At 40.4% G+C, this 16,972-nt stretch overlaps 1 protein-coding gene across 1 annotated transcript in view; it reads left to right on the forward strand.

Moving 5' to 3' along the window:
- The window catches only part of suclg2 (succinate-CoA ligase GDP-forming subunit beta), a 187,743-nt gene that overhangs the window by 163,277 nt on the left and 7,494 nt on the right, over nucleotides 1-16,972 (forward strand). The window contains exon 10 of the mRNA XM_041816576.1: nucleotides 3,069-3,189. Within this exon, the coding sequence (XP_041672510.1) occupies nucleotides 3,069-3,189 (121 nt within the window). The remainder of the gene's footprint in view (nucleotides 1-3,068; nucleotides 3,190-16,972) is intronic.

A 16,972-nucleotide genomic window follows, 5' to 3' on the forward strand; every position in this document is an offset into this window, starting at 1 on the left:
CTTTAAAAGGATCTGCCAATTCTTTTTCTACCAGTGGTTAGTGAAGGCCACTTAACTCAAGCATACTGAGTACAATTAAGAGCTGGGGCCTTAAGATTTGTAGTGAACACATGCCAGAGGCTAGCACAACCATCTTTCCAGTATTTATCCAGTATTTATGTATCCACATAAGAATACATGAACAGTATTTGATTTTGACAACCTTATTACATGCATATAACCTTAACCATCATCTTTGTTCTCCGGTGCAGTTTTGTTTTTTCCATGTTTTGGGCTTTCCATGTCATATCCTAATTCATTATTCTTCCTAATTCTTCACACTTCTCTGTGTTGACCCAGCAGCTTCCTCGATATCTTTGTTTGGTTCCTGTGTCTGCTTTTCCTCTGCCTACATCTCTCCTGGCCTTGTGTCATTCTCTGCTGTTTATAAGGAGATGCTCATTTTGATAGCACATGGAGGACAATGCCATGTCTGATGCGCTGATAGCTATCCAAGTCCTTGATCTTCTCTCCGCATAAACATCGTAACCACACACTGACAACATACACAGTCTCAAAAGATACACACATATACATCTGAGTACACACCCACAAGCTGCTCATCCAAATCGGCGGTAACAGATTAGCAGTGATTATAAACAAACATGGAGGATTAATCCTGTGTGCTCTCAGTCTACTTTTCCACTGAGCTAGCCAGGGTAATAACCCAGCTCTAGATTATTGGTGGAATCACACACGCACACCTACTGCCTTGCTTCAATACTTTGTGATATCTGTTTTGTGCCCAAATTGTGAGAAAGTTGAGGATAATTTTTGCAGAAACACTGCACCACAAATTAAATGGAGTACCAGCGAAGATCTCTTTGGGTTGGCACAGTTCACAGAGAACTCACAGCTGTGGGTATTTGAAAGACCTGTGTTAGTTTTTGTTGCATTTCCTTTCACTGTTTTTCCTCTATTGATCAAGTTAAAAATGCAGCAGACTTCATTTGTCTGATGATGTATACAACAAAAAAGTTGAATAATTTTTAAACATGTTTTCACAGCCTTCCAGTGTGCCATTCTAATAATGATATCCGTGCCTTCATAGCCCTTATGGAAGCTTTTCTAGCAAGCTTGGAACTTGAGTGACTTTCCAGGGTCTTTAAAAGATTAAATACACACAAGTAACTCCAATATTTAAATATCTTTTTAATCCATTTTTAATGAATTTTAGACCAGAGCTGCTAATGCTGTCCACCATATTTTTTTCTCACATGGGCTGACAAGCGCTGGTAGGCTGTTTCAACGTTGTGTTCCGCTATGTCAAACTGCACACGTTGTTTCTCTCAGATCATGCAGGAGATGGCCTGAATAGCGTTCAATGGCAAGGTGGAGAGACAGAGCCTGTGATGTGAATCATTCACATTTAAGCACCATATTGGGACTCTTACCAGTAAACTTAGACAGAAACTTGGGTTTCTGTGCAGACACAAATCAAATTTTCCTCCTACTATTGTGCCACTAAAATGAGGAACAATTTACAACAAAGTCTGAGGATTGATACACTAGTTTCTCTTGGAAAATTTAAGATGAGCATCTCAAATAATTTCACAACAGTGTGTAAGTGTTTATATCTTATATGTCTTTCTTGTCTTCTTTGAAATCATTCTAATTGTATCTCTGTTGTATCTCGACATCATTGTAAATGAGGGAAACCGCAATGATTTTCGAGTATTAAATAAAGGTTAAAAATAATAATAATGTGTCCCTCAGTGTCACTGCAGACGGGAACTGCTTTGAATAATGCCAAAATAGGACCAATTTAAAAAAGTGCAAGGATCTTTTTTGTAAATATGTGACTATTTTGAATAAATTCCAAAGTGTAATGGTGGAAAGCAGGGGAAAAATATGAAAAACAGAAAAGGAAAGCAGTCTTAAGCTTTTTCAGGCATCCAGGCAAAAAAGTTAAAAAGAAATGAAACAGAAACAGCAACAGATATTGATTAAAAGAGTCCATGTTAAACCTGGAGGAGCGGCATCAGACAGCACTTGGGCATTGTCCATTTCCACCAAGCATTCCAGTCATGGTTTCCACAGCCTTTATCTGTCTAGCCTTGCTAGTTGCAATGGGAAATCCATCTCTTTTGAGAGGCTGTGTATTAAATAACAATAATAAAAGAAAGGAAACCTGCTCTTAAATGTTTGATGGTGCACATAAAAGAGCTGGCTCATATAAGTGGCTAATTCATAAAACGAAGCATCATTTATAGTTGTCCACCCTACAAGGTTTATGTTGTTTATAGTAGATCTGCATTTCCCTAAAAAACATGTTTATGGCAAATAAATAAGGGAGAAAAGCTGTTAAAGTTGTTCAACTAGCCTCTTAGCTCAGTACAAGATTCCTCTAGACTATTGTCCCCTTCATCTGGTTAGAGGTGTAGTAGGAGGTGTTCAGGACTGAGTTATGTGTAATATTGGTTATCTTGTGTCAGATAAATTGGTTAATTCATGGAAAATATCTTTTTGCGTAGTGTAGGGATCATACACAATGAATAACAACAGCGTGTGGATCCACTTAGAACTTTAATGAACTAACTTTCCTCTACTTGCCATTTCACTTCCTGCCCCCCAATCTTATATCATAAGGATCTCATGACTGTAAATGACCTACAGCTAATTTGATAGTACCAAACACAGTATACAGTTCTGTTTTATGGCTGTTGTTCATAAGGATGATTCATTGTTGGGGGTTTGAAAACCACAAGAGCTTGTGTTTTTTATTCATACTTTCATTTTTCCCATTTAAAATCTCACCACTTGCTGTTGAATTACTGCTATATTTTGCCCAATATAGCCTTTTCCACATGCAGCTGCCTGCAGTGTGACAGTGTTATATAGCCTCATATTGCACAACCTCCTCGCACAAAAGGTGGTAGGCTGAGTTTTCAACCTTGAATCACAAGTTTCATAAAGCATCATTGCATCTGTCAGGGACATCCTGTTTAGTCAGAGCTGTTAGTGTATCTGATTCATGTTTCTGGACAAACTTGAGCCTCTTATTTAACCGTTTATTCATTCTCTCCCAGGTTGAAGCCATCCTTGTCAACATCTTTGGTGGGATCGTCAACTGTGCCATCATCGCCAACGGCATCACTAAAGCCTGTCGGGAGCTGGAGCTGAAGGTGCCTCTGGTGGTCAGGCTTGAAGGTATAAATGCACAAACACATAACAGAATCATGGTTTGGCCTTTCTGACCCTTCTAGCAAACAAGGCCTTCACTTTCACCCACACAGCACACAACATGCGTCATTCCCTTCAGAAACATGAAGCATTGATCTCCATCTGGCTTGGACTGAAAGCAATTGATCCTAATAAGGATTTCATGATGCTGGTTAATGACACTGGCCTTTAGGCTGCATTTTAAAACCGTGTTCTCCCTTCAGCATTCATCAGTCTTGTTGATGAACTGTCTGCCTTGACATGACATGGATCTATAGGCTAAGGTAACCAAAATCTCTTTCACCAGCACAGGCATCATGTGAGTTACAACCAATTAAACTTAATAGTGGTTTTCTGTTCAGAATGCTCTTTAATGAGTCTTTTCCTCCAGCTCTAGTTTTATATATGATCTTGCTGCTTTGTTACATGTATTGATTGTAGAAATACATGGAAAACGAGTAAAAGAAAAGATTCCCCTCTTATTTTAAGATTTTGGGGCATTTTATGGTGTTAGAAGACGACAGTGGATAGAGTTGGAAACAGGGATGAGAGATTGGTGGAGAGACATGCAGGAAAGTAGCCAAGTGTCGGACTTGAGCCTTGCCACATGGGCACAAGTAATGGCTGCCTGGTTTACAGGGCCATACAGGGCCTCAAGGCAGATGCATCCTCTCACTCATTGCTCTGCAGTAAAGGCACCTGATAGCACAATCCTGACAAAGGAATCAGATATCAGGGAACAATGGTCTTGCTACTCTGATGTATTGTATCAGGTAGCTCATCCTAGTCGTGAGCTCCAAATGGATGCCACAGACACAGTGAGTGTGGCAAATCCAGGCCGAGATGCTTAAGGTGCGTGCTGAAACCTCCCCTCCATGGTGTCATGCTCTCATTAGGAGTTTGGAGATGCCTTGGATGCTGCCATCTAAACTGTGTCTGTCAATGGTGAGAGCATAGAAGTTGTAGAGCAGTTCACCTATCTTGGCAGCGTAATCCATTAGTCCGCTGACTATGGGGCTGAGATCAACCACAGACTTGGACTCGTGCATGGGGCGATGGGTTCACTGAGCAAGACAGTATGGAGTTCCCGGTATCTGACAAAAGACTGATGAAAGTCAGAATCTTTTGGTCAATGGTCCTCGTGCTACTCTGTGAGGCCTGGACATTGACTAATGGTCAGAGGCACCAACTAAAGTCTTTTGTAAAAAGTTCTCTTCAGCATATCTTTGGATATTGCTGGCAAGACTGTGTGACTAATTCTTACATGCTCAGGAGAGTGAGGATGGGAAGGGTCAGCTGCTCGATACGGGAATGGCAGCTGGGCTTTTACAGGCATTCCCAGGCCTGATACAGTTCACCATATACTGGGTGCCCATGACCAGGTGGGCTGGTTCGGATGCAGGGGGCAACCACATGTGTCCTAGAGGGGGCAGCTGGGAGGATATCTGGAGAGATGGGGCATGGTCTGGCGCAGGCCTGGGGGATGGCCATCAGGAAGCCAGCACAGTTCCAAGGTTGACACGGCAAGGTGCCAAACCAGCATATGCTCCCATGAGTGTTTGAGAAGGGCTGAACCTTTCTAAAAACAGTTTGAGGGTGACTGGATAAGCAGTCCATCCATCACATGCATTCATTACTGGCCAATCAGGTCACAAAACACATGACTTCATAGCCATTCACTTCCAAATGAAGAGTAAGGAGGGTCAAGGCCGCCTTTGTCATATCAGCAATCGATTATTCTCTGTCGTTGATGCCAGATGGTATATTCTTCTGCCGAAGACATTCGAAAGATTAGCAAAAACATCTGTGCACCAAGAACAGCTTTCAGTCTGGTTCTTTGTTCTTCTTTTAACAAGAAATGTTGTTCAGTGCCTGATACAACTGCCACTAAAGCTGCATCTACGGTAATCTCAGCTTAACCACTCTCGTAGCTACCATATCTTTCTCCTAGAATGATACCGATTGATGCAGTCAGTTTCTAAACCAGGACCAAGTGTATCAGCCTGAAGCTGCACAAGCTGGATCCACGTGATGACAGACATGGAATCTAGCCAATCCATCTGCTTTGGTTACTTTTTTAAACCAGCTGGCTACACAACATGTAGTGATATCTAGCCATAATAGAGCGATATAAAGAGTTCATTTTTTAACCTGCTTTTAAAAGTTTTCCATGTTAAAACCCTTTTTAGTCCTCAGGCAGAGTGTTAAATTTATTTGGACCATAAAAACTGAAAGTATTTTCCTCTGCTTTGGAGTTTGGAGGTCAAATGGTCAAAAGGCCACTGCCTGTAGACCTGAGAGCTCCATCTAGTGTGAAGCTTTTTAGCATTCAGTGCTTTGCACACAAGTAACATAATTTTTAAATCAGTCCTAGTTTGAGCCAGGAGCCAGTGCAAGGATTTAAAGGCTGATGTGCTGAAACTTTTTAGCTCTGGTCAGAATTCATGCTGCTGCATTTTGAATGAGTGTAATCATTAAAGAGGTGATTTTGAGAGGCTAGTGAATAAACCATTATGATAGTCTAGTGTGCTTGTTATGCATGTATTCATTTCTCTGTCAGATTTTCGCAAAAAGTCTCTGAGTTTTGAATTTTTTTTTATCTAATAGGCAGATTTTCTGGTTTGAATAATGTGACTAGTGGAATTTGGATCACAATCTATGATTACAAAAGGATTGTTTGCCTCTGTCTAGCAATTTAAAGTGATGGAACTGAGATGAGCAGGATTTGGGTCTGAGTTTTGTACCAAAAATGAAGATTTCTGTTTTGTCTTTAAGTTATAAAAAATCTGTCATCAGAGTTTGAGTGAGGGAATTAATATTAATGCCTGTCAAGTTTTGCAGCTAGGTTCCTATGCTGGTCTGGTATTCAAGGGTTCCTATTGAGGCATGTGACATCTTAGGTCTTATTAAGTCTTGGTATGTCCCAGTTCTTTTTTACGCCTTAGGATGTCTTAGTTCATGTGATGTCTTGGGATGTTGATGCCACATTATTTCTGGGTAATACTGTTGTTTGGGTTTCATATGTGGGTTGGGTTTTTGTTTTGTGTAGGGTATCTAGCTTGAGGGTTCTCTTGATGTTATTTGGGGGTATGTGTTATTTTGCTGTCTTCATCTCTTGTTCTGTCTTCATCTCTTGTTCTTCTGCATGTCAAAGTACTTTGAAAACCCCTGTTTTTCAAAGAGCTGTACAATTAAATTATTATTATTATTATTTTTTTTTTTTTTGTTTTTTGTTTTTTGTTTTATTATTATTACAAGGCCTTCCGAAGATAGTGATATGCAAAGTTGTGGATCATCTGCATAATTATGGTTATTCGTACTGTGTTTTTGAATAATATTTGAGTTTGACCATGAGAAGGTTAGGTAATTGTGGTCCAGTAGCAGAGCCTTGGGGTACACCATACTCAACGTCCACTCAATTCAGCTTGAGATCTGCGCTTAATGCTTTTTCTTAATTCACTACTGCAGTATTGCTGACTATTGCAGCGTGCTGTCCACTCCCACCTTCACCCCAGGAGGATTGTGACAATCCATGTTTACTATTCAGAATGACAAACGGTACATTTAAGGATCTCAAATTTATTTCAGGATCAATAAAGTGTCTATCTACTCTAATCTAATTACAGGAATGGAAATAGCAAGTTGTTCACTTAAGCACCACCTTGACAAAGTTTCCTCCCTGAATGAAGGAAAACTCTAAGAAACCAACCGCAACACTTACATCCTCATCCTGCATTATAATGCCACACATACAGTCATGGACAAAAGTATTGGCACCCCTTGAATTTTTCCAGAAAATACACAATTTCTTCCAGAAATTGTTGCAATTACGAATGTTTTTGGTATCCACATGTTACCACACTCGTATGTTACCCATGACCTCTGACGCAGACCAAGCTGTCTGAAACTAGGCCCTACATTGCAGCCAAAAATCTCTTGATAGTCTCCAGATTTCATGATTCCTTGCACACAGTCAAGGCACCCAGTGCCAGAGGCAGCAAAATAACCCCAAAACATCTTTGAACCTCCACCATGTTTGACTGTAGGTACTGTGTTCTTTTCTTTGTAGGCCTCATTCTGTTTTCTGTAAACAGTAGAATGACGTGCTTTTCCAAAAAGCTCTACCTTAGTCTCATCTGTCCACAAAATGTTTTCCCAGAACGATTGAGGCTTACTCAGGTACATTTTTGCAAACTCCAGTCTGGCTTTATTATGTCTCTTTGTCAGCAGTTGGGTTCTCCTTGGTCTCCTGCCATAGTGCTTCATCTCATTCAGATGATGACGTATGGTCTGAGCTGACACTGTTGCTCCCTGAGTCTGCAGGACAGCCTGAATTTGTGTGGAAGCTGACTGAGGATGTTTCTCCACCATTCTAACTATCCTGCATTCCATTCCTTTGTTAGTTTTTCTCTTCCATCCACGTCCAGGGAGATTAGCCACAGTTCCATGGGTTATAAACTTCTTTATTATATTACGCACAGTGGACGATGGAATTTCTAGATCTCTGGAGATGGTCTTGAAACCTTGAGATTGTTCATATTTTTCCACAGTTTTGCTTCTTAAGCCCTCAGACAATACTCAGGTCTTCTTTCTCTTCTCCATGCTTGGTATGACAGACACAGGCACACAACACAAAAGCTGAGTCAACTTTCAGACATTCTAACTGGCTTCAGGTGTGATAACTATATTGCCAGCACCTGTTACTGCCACAAGTAAGTTTAAATGAGCATCACATGCTTGAAATAAAATGATTTATCCACAGTTTTAAAAGGGTGCCAATAATTTTGTCAAGGCTAATTTTTGAGTTTTGTGTGAAATTGTGTCAATTTTGGCTTTTTCTTCTGTTTTTTGGTGTTGTTCCAATGCACATAAATGAAATAAACCTGTGTATACCAAATTGCAACAATTTCTGGGAGAAATGGTGTATTTTCTGCCAAATTCCAGGGGTGCCAATACTTTCGTCCATGACTGTAATATAGATACAAGATCAGCTGGGTGCCTCAGACTGATTTAACTCCTGTTTATGGCTTAGTAATAGCTATGCCAAAGTAATATTTACTGACCTTATTCACTCATCATTTATCAACATTAATTTTAAAGTCATATAGAGGGGAAATTGCTTGTCGAATCTCTTGAAAGTTCTTGACAGTTACCAACAGCAGCACACTTCCATCAGCTCTCAAGACCATGCTGCTATCAACCTCACCATTAGATGCTTAATGCAATAAGACCATAACTACATAATGGCCTAGCATCTCTGCGCACCAATGCATACTTGCGGTGGTTTATCTACAACATAACAAGTGGAGCATTGGAGCTGTGCTTTTGACTTTTTTACAAAGCCTTAGAGTATGCACTTTATTGTGGAGCTTTAACAAAGTAGCAAGGAAACAGACACATATTCAAACATGTTAACGCAGCACCACCAATTACAACTGAACAATAACAGCAAATAAACCGTCATTTTTAACACTGCGTGACACATCTCCATTACTATCTTGTTTAATAAGAGCTAAGAGGAGTGCTTTAAAGAGAGCTTACTTTAATCAGGTGGATGGTGGAGCAGGTGTATCATCACATCCAGGCCAGTTACGTTTCCTTCTGGGCATGTTTCAACAAAGTCCAGCTGTTTCCTAGCTCTGTCACTTTCTCTCTCAGTTATAAAGAAAAACCAGACTCACGTACCTGCTGTAATTTCCGTCTTTGTGTGTGTTTAAGAGCAAAGGCCGTCTCCTCTTCAGCATTGTGGCAGAGTGAACATGTGTTTTATACAGGGGTAGAGATGTAATGGGGCGAATATGTGAAAGGCACAACAATTTGGGATTTTATTAAAAGGTCTATACATATTTATGAATTTGTTATGGTACCATTTTCGAACAGGTACATCCAAGAAATTTTGTGAGAGGTATCAAGGACAAGTGGAGCAATGGTGTGGCATGCAAATAGACACAGACAGACAGACATGCCACCAATTATAGTAGTAAGATTCATGGTCTGAAACAGATAAAAATATTTCTTGTCCTAAACCAGTTTAGGGCTGCAGACAGGCCCACCCATTTTTCTAATCTCTTTAATCAGAGGTTATTGTATCAAACACTGAAGAGAGATCCAGATATACAAAAACAAAGAATTTGTTTGAGTCTGTGCTTAGATGCAGATCATTCACAACTACGATTAATACTGTTTTGGTACAAAGATAGCATCAGAACCCTGCCTAATCAATGTCTAGAAGTTTTTTTTTATTGTTAAATGATTGTTAAGCTCATAATAAACTGTGTTTTCAAATATTTTGCTGAGAAATGGCATGTTGAAGATGAGCTATAGTTGGAAAGGTTGCATCAAGAGGCAAATTGATGTTCAGCAAAGCCCGGTTATGCATTAAAGCATTCAGTCACAAAGTAATTCAGCTCAATATTGCAGCTTAAAATTTATTTTTAGCCAATTTATCGTGAGAAATATGACATAATTTAAACAATTTTTGTGTAATTGGTCAGCAGCTCAAGGGCAGCAAGATATAAAGCCTCTTTTTCCTGCATTGTTTTAAACTTTAGGGCCATTGTATTATTGCTGCTGCACTCTCTGGAGCCTATCCATCTTCATTGTGACTCTGTGTCCCAGTAGGAACTGTAGTGCATTCCTCATACGTGTCACTTTCTGCCGCACCCGTCATTAGCGCCAGCCAGAATAACAGAACCGACAGCACTGATTGGCTCACCTTTCACCTGTGTATGCTAATGTAACCTGCTCTGTTATGTGTGTGTGGGATGGCAGTGGTGACTCCCGAAGGTGTAGGGCCAGTTGGTGGTTAGCTTAATTGTCAAGCTCCTGCTAACTGCTGTGGCCAGAGCAGGGAGCAGGCAGTATATGTGTGTATGTGTGAATCAGACCTTAACACTTCAGACTGCCTGTCCTCACACTCTCTGCTAATAGGGTTTGTAGGTCAGGGTGTATAAGCGATTTCCAGAGCCTAACTGTGCACTACAGAGGCACTATAGTGCAGTGTGGACATGGCTGCACTGAGCATCATGGAGTCTGTAAGGTTTAGCTCTTCTTTAAAGGTTTTTCTGAATCATATAAAGCCTGTGTTAAAAATGGTAGCAGAGGAGCAAGTGCACACTTTGGTCTTTCACTTCAGTGGTCATAGATGTGAATGGATTGGCAATCAAAGTAGACTTGTAATTAGTCACAACACACTCCTCCTACTAGGCCATGTTATCCAATCTGACTTACTCACAGGCTCCAGAAGGTTACTGCTGGCGGTCGGTCCAACCACGTTTCCTTTGGCTGGGGTCTAATCCAAGCTTTAGTCGTGGGTCATTACATCCTGGGCTGCAGTCTTGTGGAGAAGATTGGTTCAGAATCAATCAGCTCAGCTTGCTAGGCTGACCGCAGGCCAGTGAGAACGACCCGGCGCTCTCCAGCAGGATCAGAATGGATTAACTGGCACACTTTTAATTGGGAAGGCTCTTTTTAAAAAGAGGCCGGGGTTGATTGCATTGGCGGAGAGTTATGTATTCCCAAATGTGAAGAGGAAGGGCTATGTGGTGTAGATGCTGATAGGAGAGGAATTATTTGCTAGGGTTTGCATAAAGATTATACTGTGGGCTGGTACAGAGCTTTGTAATACTCTTTGTGATCATACATTTCATATTCAGGCTAAAGACTGAGCACAGATCAGAACTATTGATGCACTTTCACTCTCTGTTATTAAAGGTATTGATAGAAAGACTCAGAGGTAGTGTTGTACTGCCCCCTTTGGCCACAGAAGGAACATAAACACATTTCTCTGTAAGGATGCTGTCTGCCACTGTGGAAAACATCCCTCTTAAATAGCCCTCAGGGTGCTGGGAAAAAGGTGACTGTATTCGCTTAACTCTGCTCCCCAGACTATTGATTCACGGAGCCATTTCCCAACTGTCTGTCAAACAGTCCAGGCTGTTTTTTTCTCAGAAAGAGATCAAGGTTTTTTCTCCCATTTAATTAAAAAGTGATGCAGGATCCTACAGTTAGGTTTAAATGGCACTTTCAGCCCTGATACTGTTATTATGGTTTAATAATATTAATAACATGGTTTAATAGCCATCTGCTGCATCTGTACACAAAAAACAAGTATACCCACACATACATGAAAGATTATGAACTGTGTTTTTTTGTTTGCAATTTTCACCTCAGACATCAGTGGCATGCATCATGTTTTCAGCTTTTCTGCGTGTTCATCCGCCAGTCAAATTCCTGTGAATCTGAAATCTTAGGATAAGTTAATTATCAAATTTGGCACTTAAACCCCCATGGACATCAGGAAGAACAGGTTCGATTTTGTTTAATTAAATGAGTAAATCTGTCAAAATCTGTAGAAAGCAGAGACCCCAGGTTTGACAGAGTGCAGAACACACCACCATGATTTGGTACCAGATTTAGGCATGAGAATAACTGCTTGGACTAAAGGTAAAGATTCAAATGTAAGGACTTTTTATCGACTAAACTAGACTAAAACTATAAAGGTAGAAATGACTAAAATGTGACTAAAACCAAAAAGCATTTAATCTAAAGACTAAGACTGAGACTAAAAATTAAAAATAGTTGTCAAAATGATCAATGTTTCGTAATTCTAACCCGCAATTTCCACATAGGACGACTGCGCCGTGCACCAAAGCGCTGCGGGTTTGGTCCAACCGAAGGCGAGCAACCTCGCCCACTAGAATTAAGTCTAGAGTGCTGCACCGTGCCATGCAGCCCTGATCAGCAGGCAGAGATCACAGAAGAACTGTGAGTTCACACAGGAATAGTATGTCAACAGCAGACTATTTTACCTTTGGGGCTTAATTTATCATCCTTTCCGGTATAAGACCATGATATTATTGCTTCTGCCATTTGGTGAGTACATTAGGAAGTTAACAGGTTAATGTTTGCTTAAAGGATCTGTGGTTTTATGCAAAATTCTTTGGCTAAATATCCCCAAAAGTTAACTTTAGTTAACCCTCATCAATGGCATCAATAGCTCTGTGACTCACTGACCTCTCAGTGACCCAGGATGAGATGTAATGTTGATATAGTGATGATTTACGATCGTGAGTCCTTGCATTGTGTTATATTTTGAAAGAACCGGATATTGTTCACTTGTGACTTCCTCATCTGGAGCTTTCTGATCGACTGGCATTGACGTGGTTTGGCAGCGGCCAGCACTGAAAATAGATGTGTAGCGTATATCGAACGAAGCAGAGCGAAGTGTCCAGCCAGGCACGCGCCACTGCCAGTCTGGAGTGCTGGCTGTGGAACTGCTTTGATAGACTAGAGAGGGAGAGATTTACTCTGCAGTACGATTCGCCAGTGGATTGCAGCGCGGTCGCTATAATTGGAGGTAAGGATGGAAGAAGCTTGACACAGCCAGAGCCAGAGGTTCCAGAAGGACAACCGTCACTGTAGCCCTCCACTGATCTGGGCTTTTTAGCAGAGTGGCTAGACAGAAGCCTCTCCTCAACACATGAAAGCCTGCTTGTAGTTTGCAATATAGGCACCTGAAGGACTCTCAGACTGCAAGAAGCAAGATTCTCTGATCTGATGAAGCCAAAACTGAACGGTTTAGACTCAATTCTAAATATTATGTCTGGGGGAAACCAGACAGTGCTCATCACCTGCTCAGTTCTATCCCAACAGTGAAGCATGGTGGTGGCAGCATCATGCCTTGGGGATGTTTTTCATCAGCAAGGACTGGGAGACTGGTAAGGGCTGAGGAGGAGCTGAATGGGAAAAGTACAGAGACATCCTCAATGAAAACCTGTTCCACAGCGCTCAGGGCCTGGGTTGAATTTTCACCTTCAAATATGGCAATGACCCTAAGCATACAGCCAAGACAACACAGGAGTGGCTCAGGGAAGAAGTTTCCAAGAGTGGCCCGACCAGACCTGAACCCTATCTAACATCTCTGGAGATACCTAAAATTGGCTGTCCACCAAGGCCCTCATCCAGCCTAATTGATCTCACATGCAGGAGTGCATGTACAAAATGACAAACTGTAATATGCTGATATCTGTTCTTTTCTATACATTAATAAAATTCTTGCCTCTTGATTCATAATTGAACAACTTTTTACAGTGTTGTTTGTAATACAATGATGTTTTTTATCAGCACAGATTAATACCTCATGATTAGATAACTGTTACAGACAAAGGTGCTCTTTGAAACTGGTATATTTGGCTGAATTGAGTCCTTTAAATTAGCGTCTAGACAACGTAAACATACAAATACTGATTAATGTCTGACTAACACATCAAAGAAAAAGAGTCGGCATCGTTCAGAAGAATCTCACCCCACGTTTAAACGAGAGCTATTTGATGTCTGACACACAGGATTAAGGAGGAAGGAGCAGAGCTCATCCATTTTGAGCTGTGAAGTGAAAATTCTCAATGTTTGATGATTAGAAGGATTAAAAATCAAAGTCAGAGCACATCTGATAACACTGAGTGATGAAAGGTAAATGTTTATATACCAGCTGTTATTAATGGTGGCTAAGGCTGGCTGTATGGTTTTCAAATCTGAACTGATCTGTAACACTCTGAACACACACTAGACCATTCAGCTGGACAGTGAGACCACACACCTGCTGCTCATAGTAATGATTTCACAGTGGTGACTCCAAACATGACTTCAGAAGAGGAACCGGATCGATCGACACGGTCAGCCGGCTGTCCTGGCATGTGTTCTGTTTTGCTGTGAAAAACAAAAAGCAAGCAAAAGAGTATGGCAGAAATCCTGGCACAACATTTGAGAGCTGTAAAAGCAGATGACATGCAGTTTGTGACACTTCCTTGTCTGCTCTTTCTTATTAGATTTTGCAGGTACTCTGTGAGATGCAGCCCAGTCTGTGATTGTAAATATAAAACATTTTATTTATGACCCAAATATGAATAATCATTACAACTAGTTTCTGAATAGGGCTAGCCTTAAGTGTCAAGACTCAATGCTAATGTTATTTAAGGTTCTAAACATATGTGTTCTTTGACATTTTTAAAAATCAAGAAAAAGAAATCATACCCAAAAAACCCTACAGCTCTTCATTCATATTTAACCGAAAGGTGAAGCAAGCACAACAGAGAGAGCAATAGTTGTTCAACAAGCCGGTTCTCATGATTATCAGAAAAAGTTGAGTGTTTTAAAATGGGTCTATGTACTATATAAGAGGACAACTGAAGACAATGCTGGCCTGCCCAGAGAACTGACTGGGATCCTAAAATATCCCAGCTCCACAACTGCCACTTCTCTCCAGAATTTTTGCCCCTTTTTTGCCATGATTGACTCCTTTTTGCTATTTTCCGCTCATTCTTGCCTCTTTTTTCACCTCTTACAATCCAATTTTGTCAGCTCCTATTTGGAATTTTCACCCAATTTTTAATATATTTTGACAATTTTTGTTATTTTTTGCAACTTTTAGCCACTTTTCAGCCAATTTTGCAATTGATCTAATTTCAGCCCCTATTTGTCCACTGCTAACCCATTTTTGTGTTTTCACTCATTTTTGCCCCTTTTTTGCCACTTTTAACTCCATTTTACTGCTTTCTGCTCATTTTTGCCACTTCGTTTTCCACTTACAACCCAATTTTGTCACTCCTATCTGGAACCTGTACCCCATCTATATCACATTTTGGCCATTTTTGACTTTTTTTTACCCTTTTGCTGCTTTTCCGCTATTTTTTTAGCACGTTTTTGTTGCAACTAACCAAATTTTAATGTTTTAGCCCATTTTGCCACTTTTTAGCTGCTTTCTACCCATTTTTGCTGCTTTTTGCCCATTTCTGTCTTTTCCCAATCATGTACTCTTTAGCCATTAAAGTTGTCTGTTTTATCTGCTTAATTGACATCCTTACATTTGTACCCTCAGCTTTAAAGTCTGACATTCATTTCCTATTGGTTTATATAAGTGTGCCTATCCATGTTGTTCACATCACCAATAAAAAGATTACTCTGTTTTAAGAAAAGGGGTTAACATTTAGAAAAACTACTACATTGCTCTACAGCATAAGCAAAAAAAAAAAGGCATGTTTTGTTGCTTTGGTTAAAGTGATTACTATTATGGCCAAAACTAAAATATGGTTAACACAGCTTAACTTTACAATGGACCATGATTTTGCTGACCTCCATGTGCCTCCAGTTGGCTGGGCCCCAGAAGGCTCTCAGCCTTTTGCTCCTCATGGGCAGCCTTAAACAATGTTGAAATCAGGAAAGAGTGCAGGAGTTTGTTTGTAAACTGCTATTTAAAAACATGAAATTACAGACTATCCAGCACCTTGGACCTCTGTTTGTGTTTCCATGATATTGATTTGGCTTTGATTTTTATCAGTGATTCACTGACATTTAATCCTGGCACCATGAAAGTATCTGTTTTACTATGAATCCAAACACACCGATTCAGTGTGTTTTTTGTTTTAACTGCTTTTCCTTTCTAAAACTTGTCTGGTGTTAACCATGGTGTCAAAAAATAATAGAAGGAGGCTTTTATGCCAGACGGCCTGTATACGAGCCAAAAAGCCTCAGCAAAGTTTCTGATACATGGGGATTCTCCTCCATCTGTTTGAAATGAGCAACTGTCACAAACAATCCTAAAACACAAGAGTAAATTCTGCTGTGATGAATCACAGAAATGATTTGTAGTGATGCTGAATCTAATCTTAAAGATATGTCCTGAAAAGTCACAAGTTACATTTTGACTGCAGGAAGAAAAAGCTTATGACTTCAACAGTCTTCTGAACACTTGCCAGAGAGCTGAAAAGTAAAAAGACAATAACCGTTTTCAACCAAAGGCTTTTTCAGTCATCATAGGAAAAGCACAGGTGTGGATTGTTGATGGTTATTCAGCATGTTGGCTCCTTGTCACCCTGTCATGACTTACTGCGGCCTTTAAAAGAAAGTGAAACATTGTTCTTCTTTCTTCTTTTTAAAAGATTTTCAGGGGCTATTTGCCTTTATTTAGACAGGACAGCTGAAGAGAGAGAGACCGGAAATATGGGGAGCATGAGATCTGATACACAAGGTGGTAGTATGCCGTAGTTGATGTGAAAATTCACCATGAAAGACATGAACGAAAAAGAGACAACCATGGCATTCACTCAAGAGTCCACCCTGAAGGCTACTATGGATGTTTTTAGCTTTATAAAGACGTCAGCAATTACCCTGTTCATACTTCCACATCTGCTGTGCAGGTCAGAGAATGAAGTGGGCCGGTGCTGTGAGGTGACAGGAGACTTTTACAATCAGCATTGTTGTTGAGTACCCATGGGCACAGTTGTGTTTACATCTCCGGGACTTGGTCCCCAATGTGAAACCATCTCAGAGTCAGTTGACTGGGGATGGGTACCCAAACTCACTACCAACACATTCAATACCTACCACAGACAAAAAGACAGATTTGGTGCTTTATTTCGGTACGGTACTTCTCCACCCCGACACAACCACTGTCACTCCAAAAGAAAGGCATGAATACACTATGTGATGAAGTTACGACTCTTTCCTTTTATTATATGTAGAGATGCTCAGTAATCATTGGTACGGATATTGCAAATATTTTTTAGACTTTGATTGTTCGGATGATAAAATATCAACTAATAAAATCCACAGATAATAAAGGCGTTTGTTGACTTCCTCATTAGACTACACACTCTGCAACAGTAGCTGGCATCATGGTGCATGGCCTATCATTAAGCCTCAGGGATGAAGAAGCATCCGCTGTGCTAAGACAGCAGACTAAACATGGCTTACTAATTTTCACTAGGCTTTACCT

This window comes from Cheilinus undulatus, linkage group 3 (assembly GCF_018320785.1).
Source record: "Cheilinus undulatus linkage group 3, ASM1832078v1, whole genome shotgun sequence".
In the NCBI taxonomy this organism is placed as follows: Eukaryota; Metazoa; Chordata; class Actinopteri; order Labriformes; family Labridae; genus Cheilinus; species Cheilinus undulatus.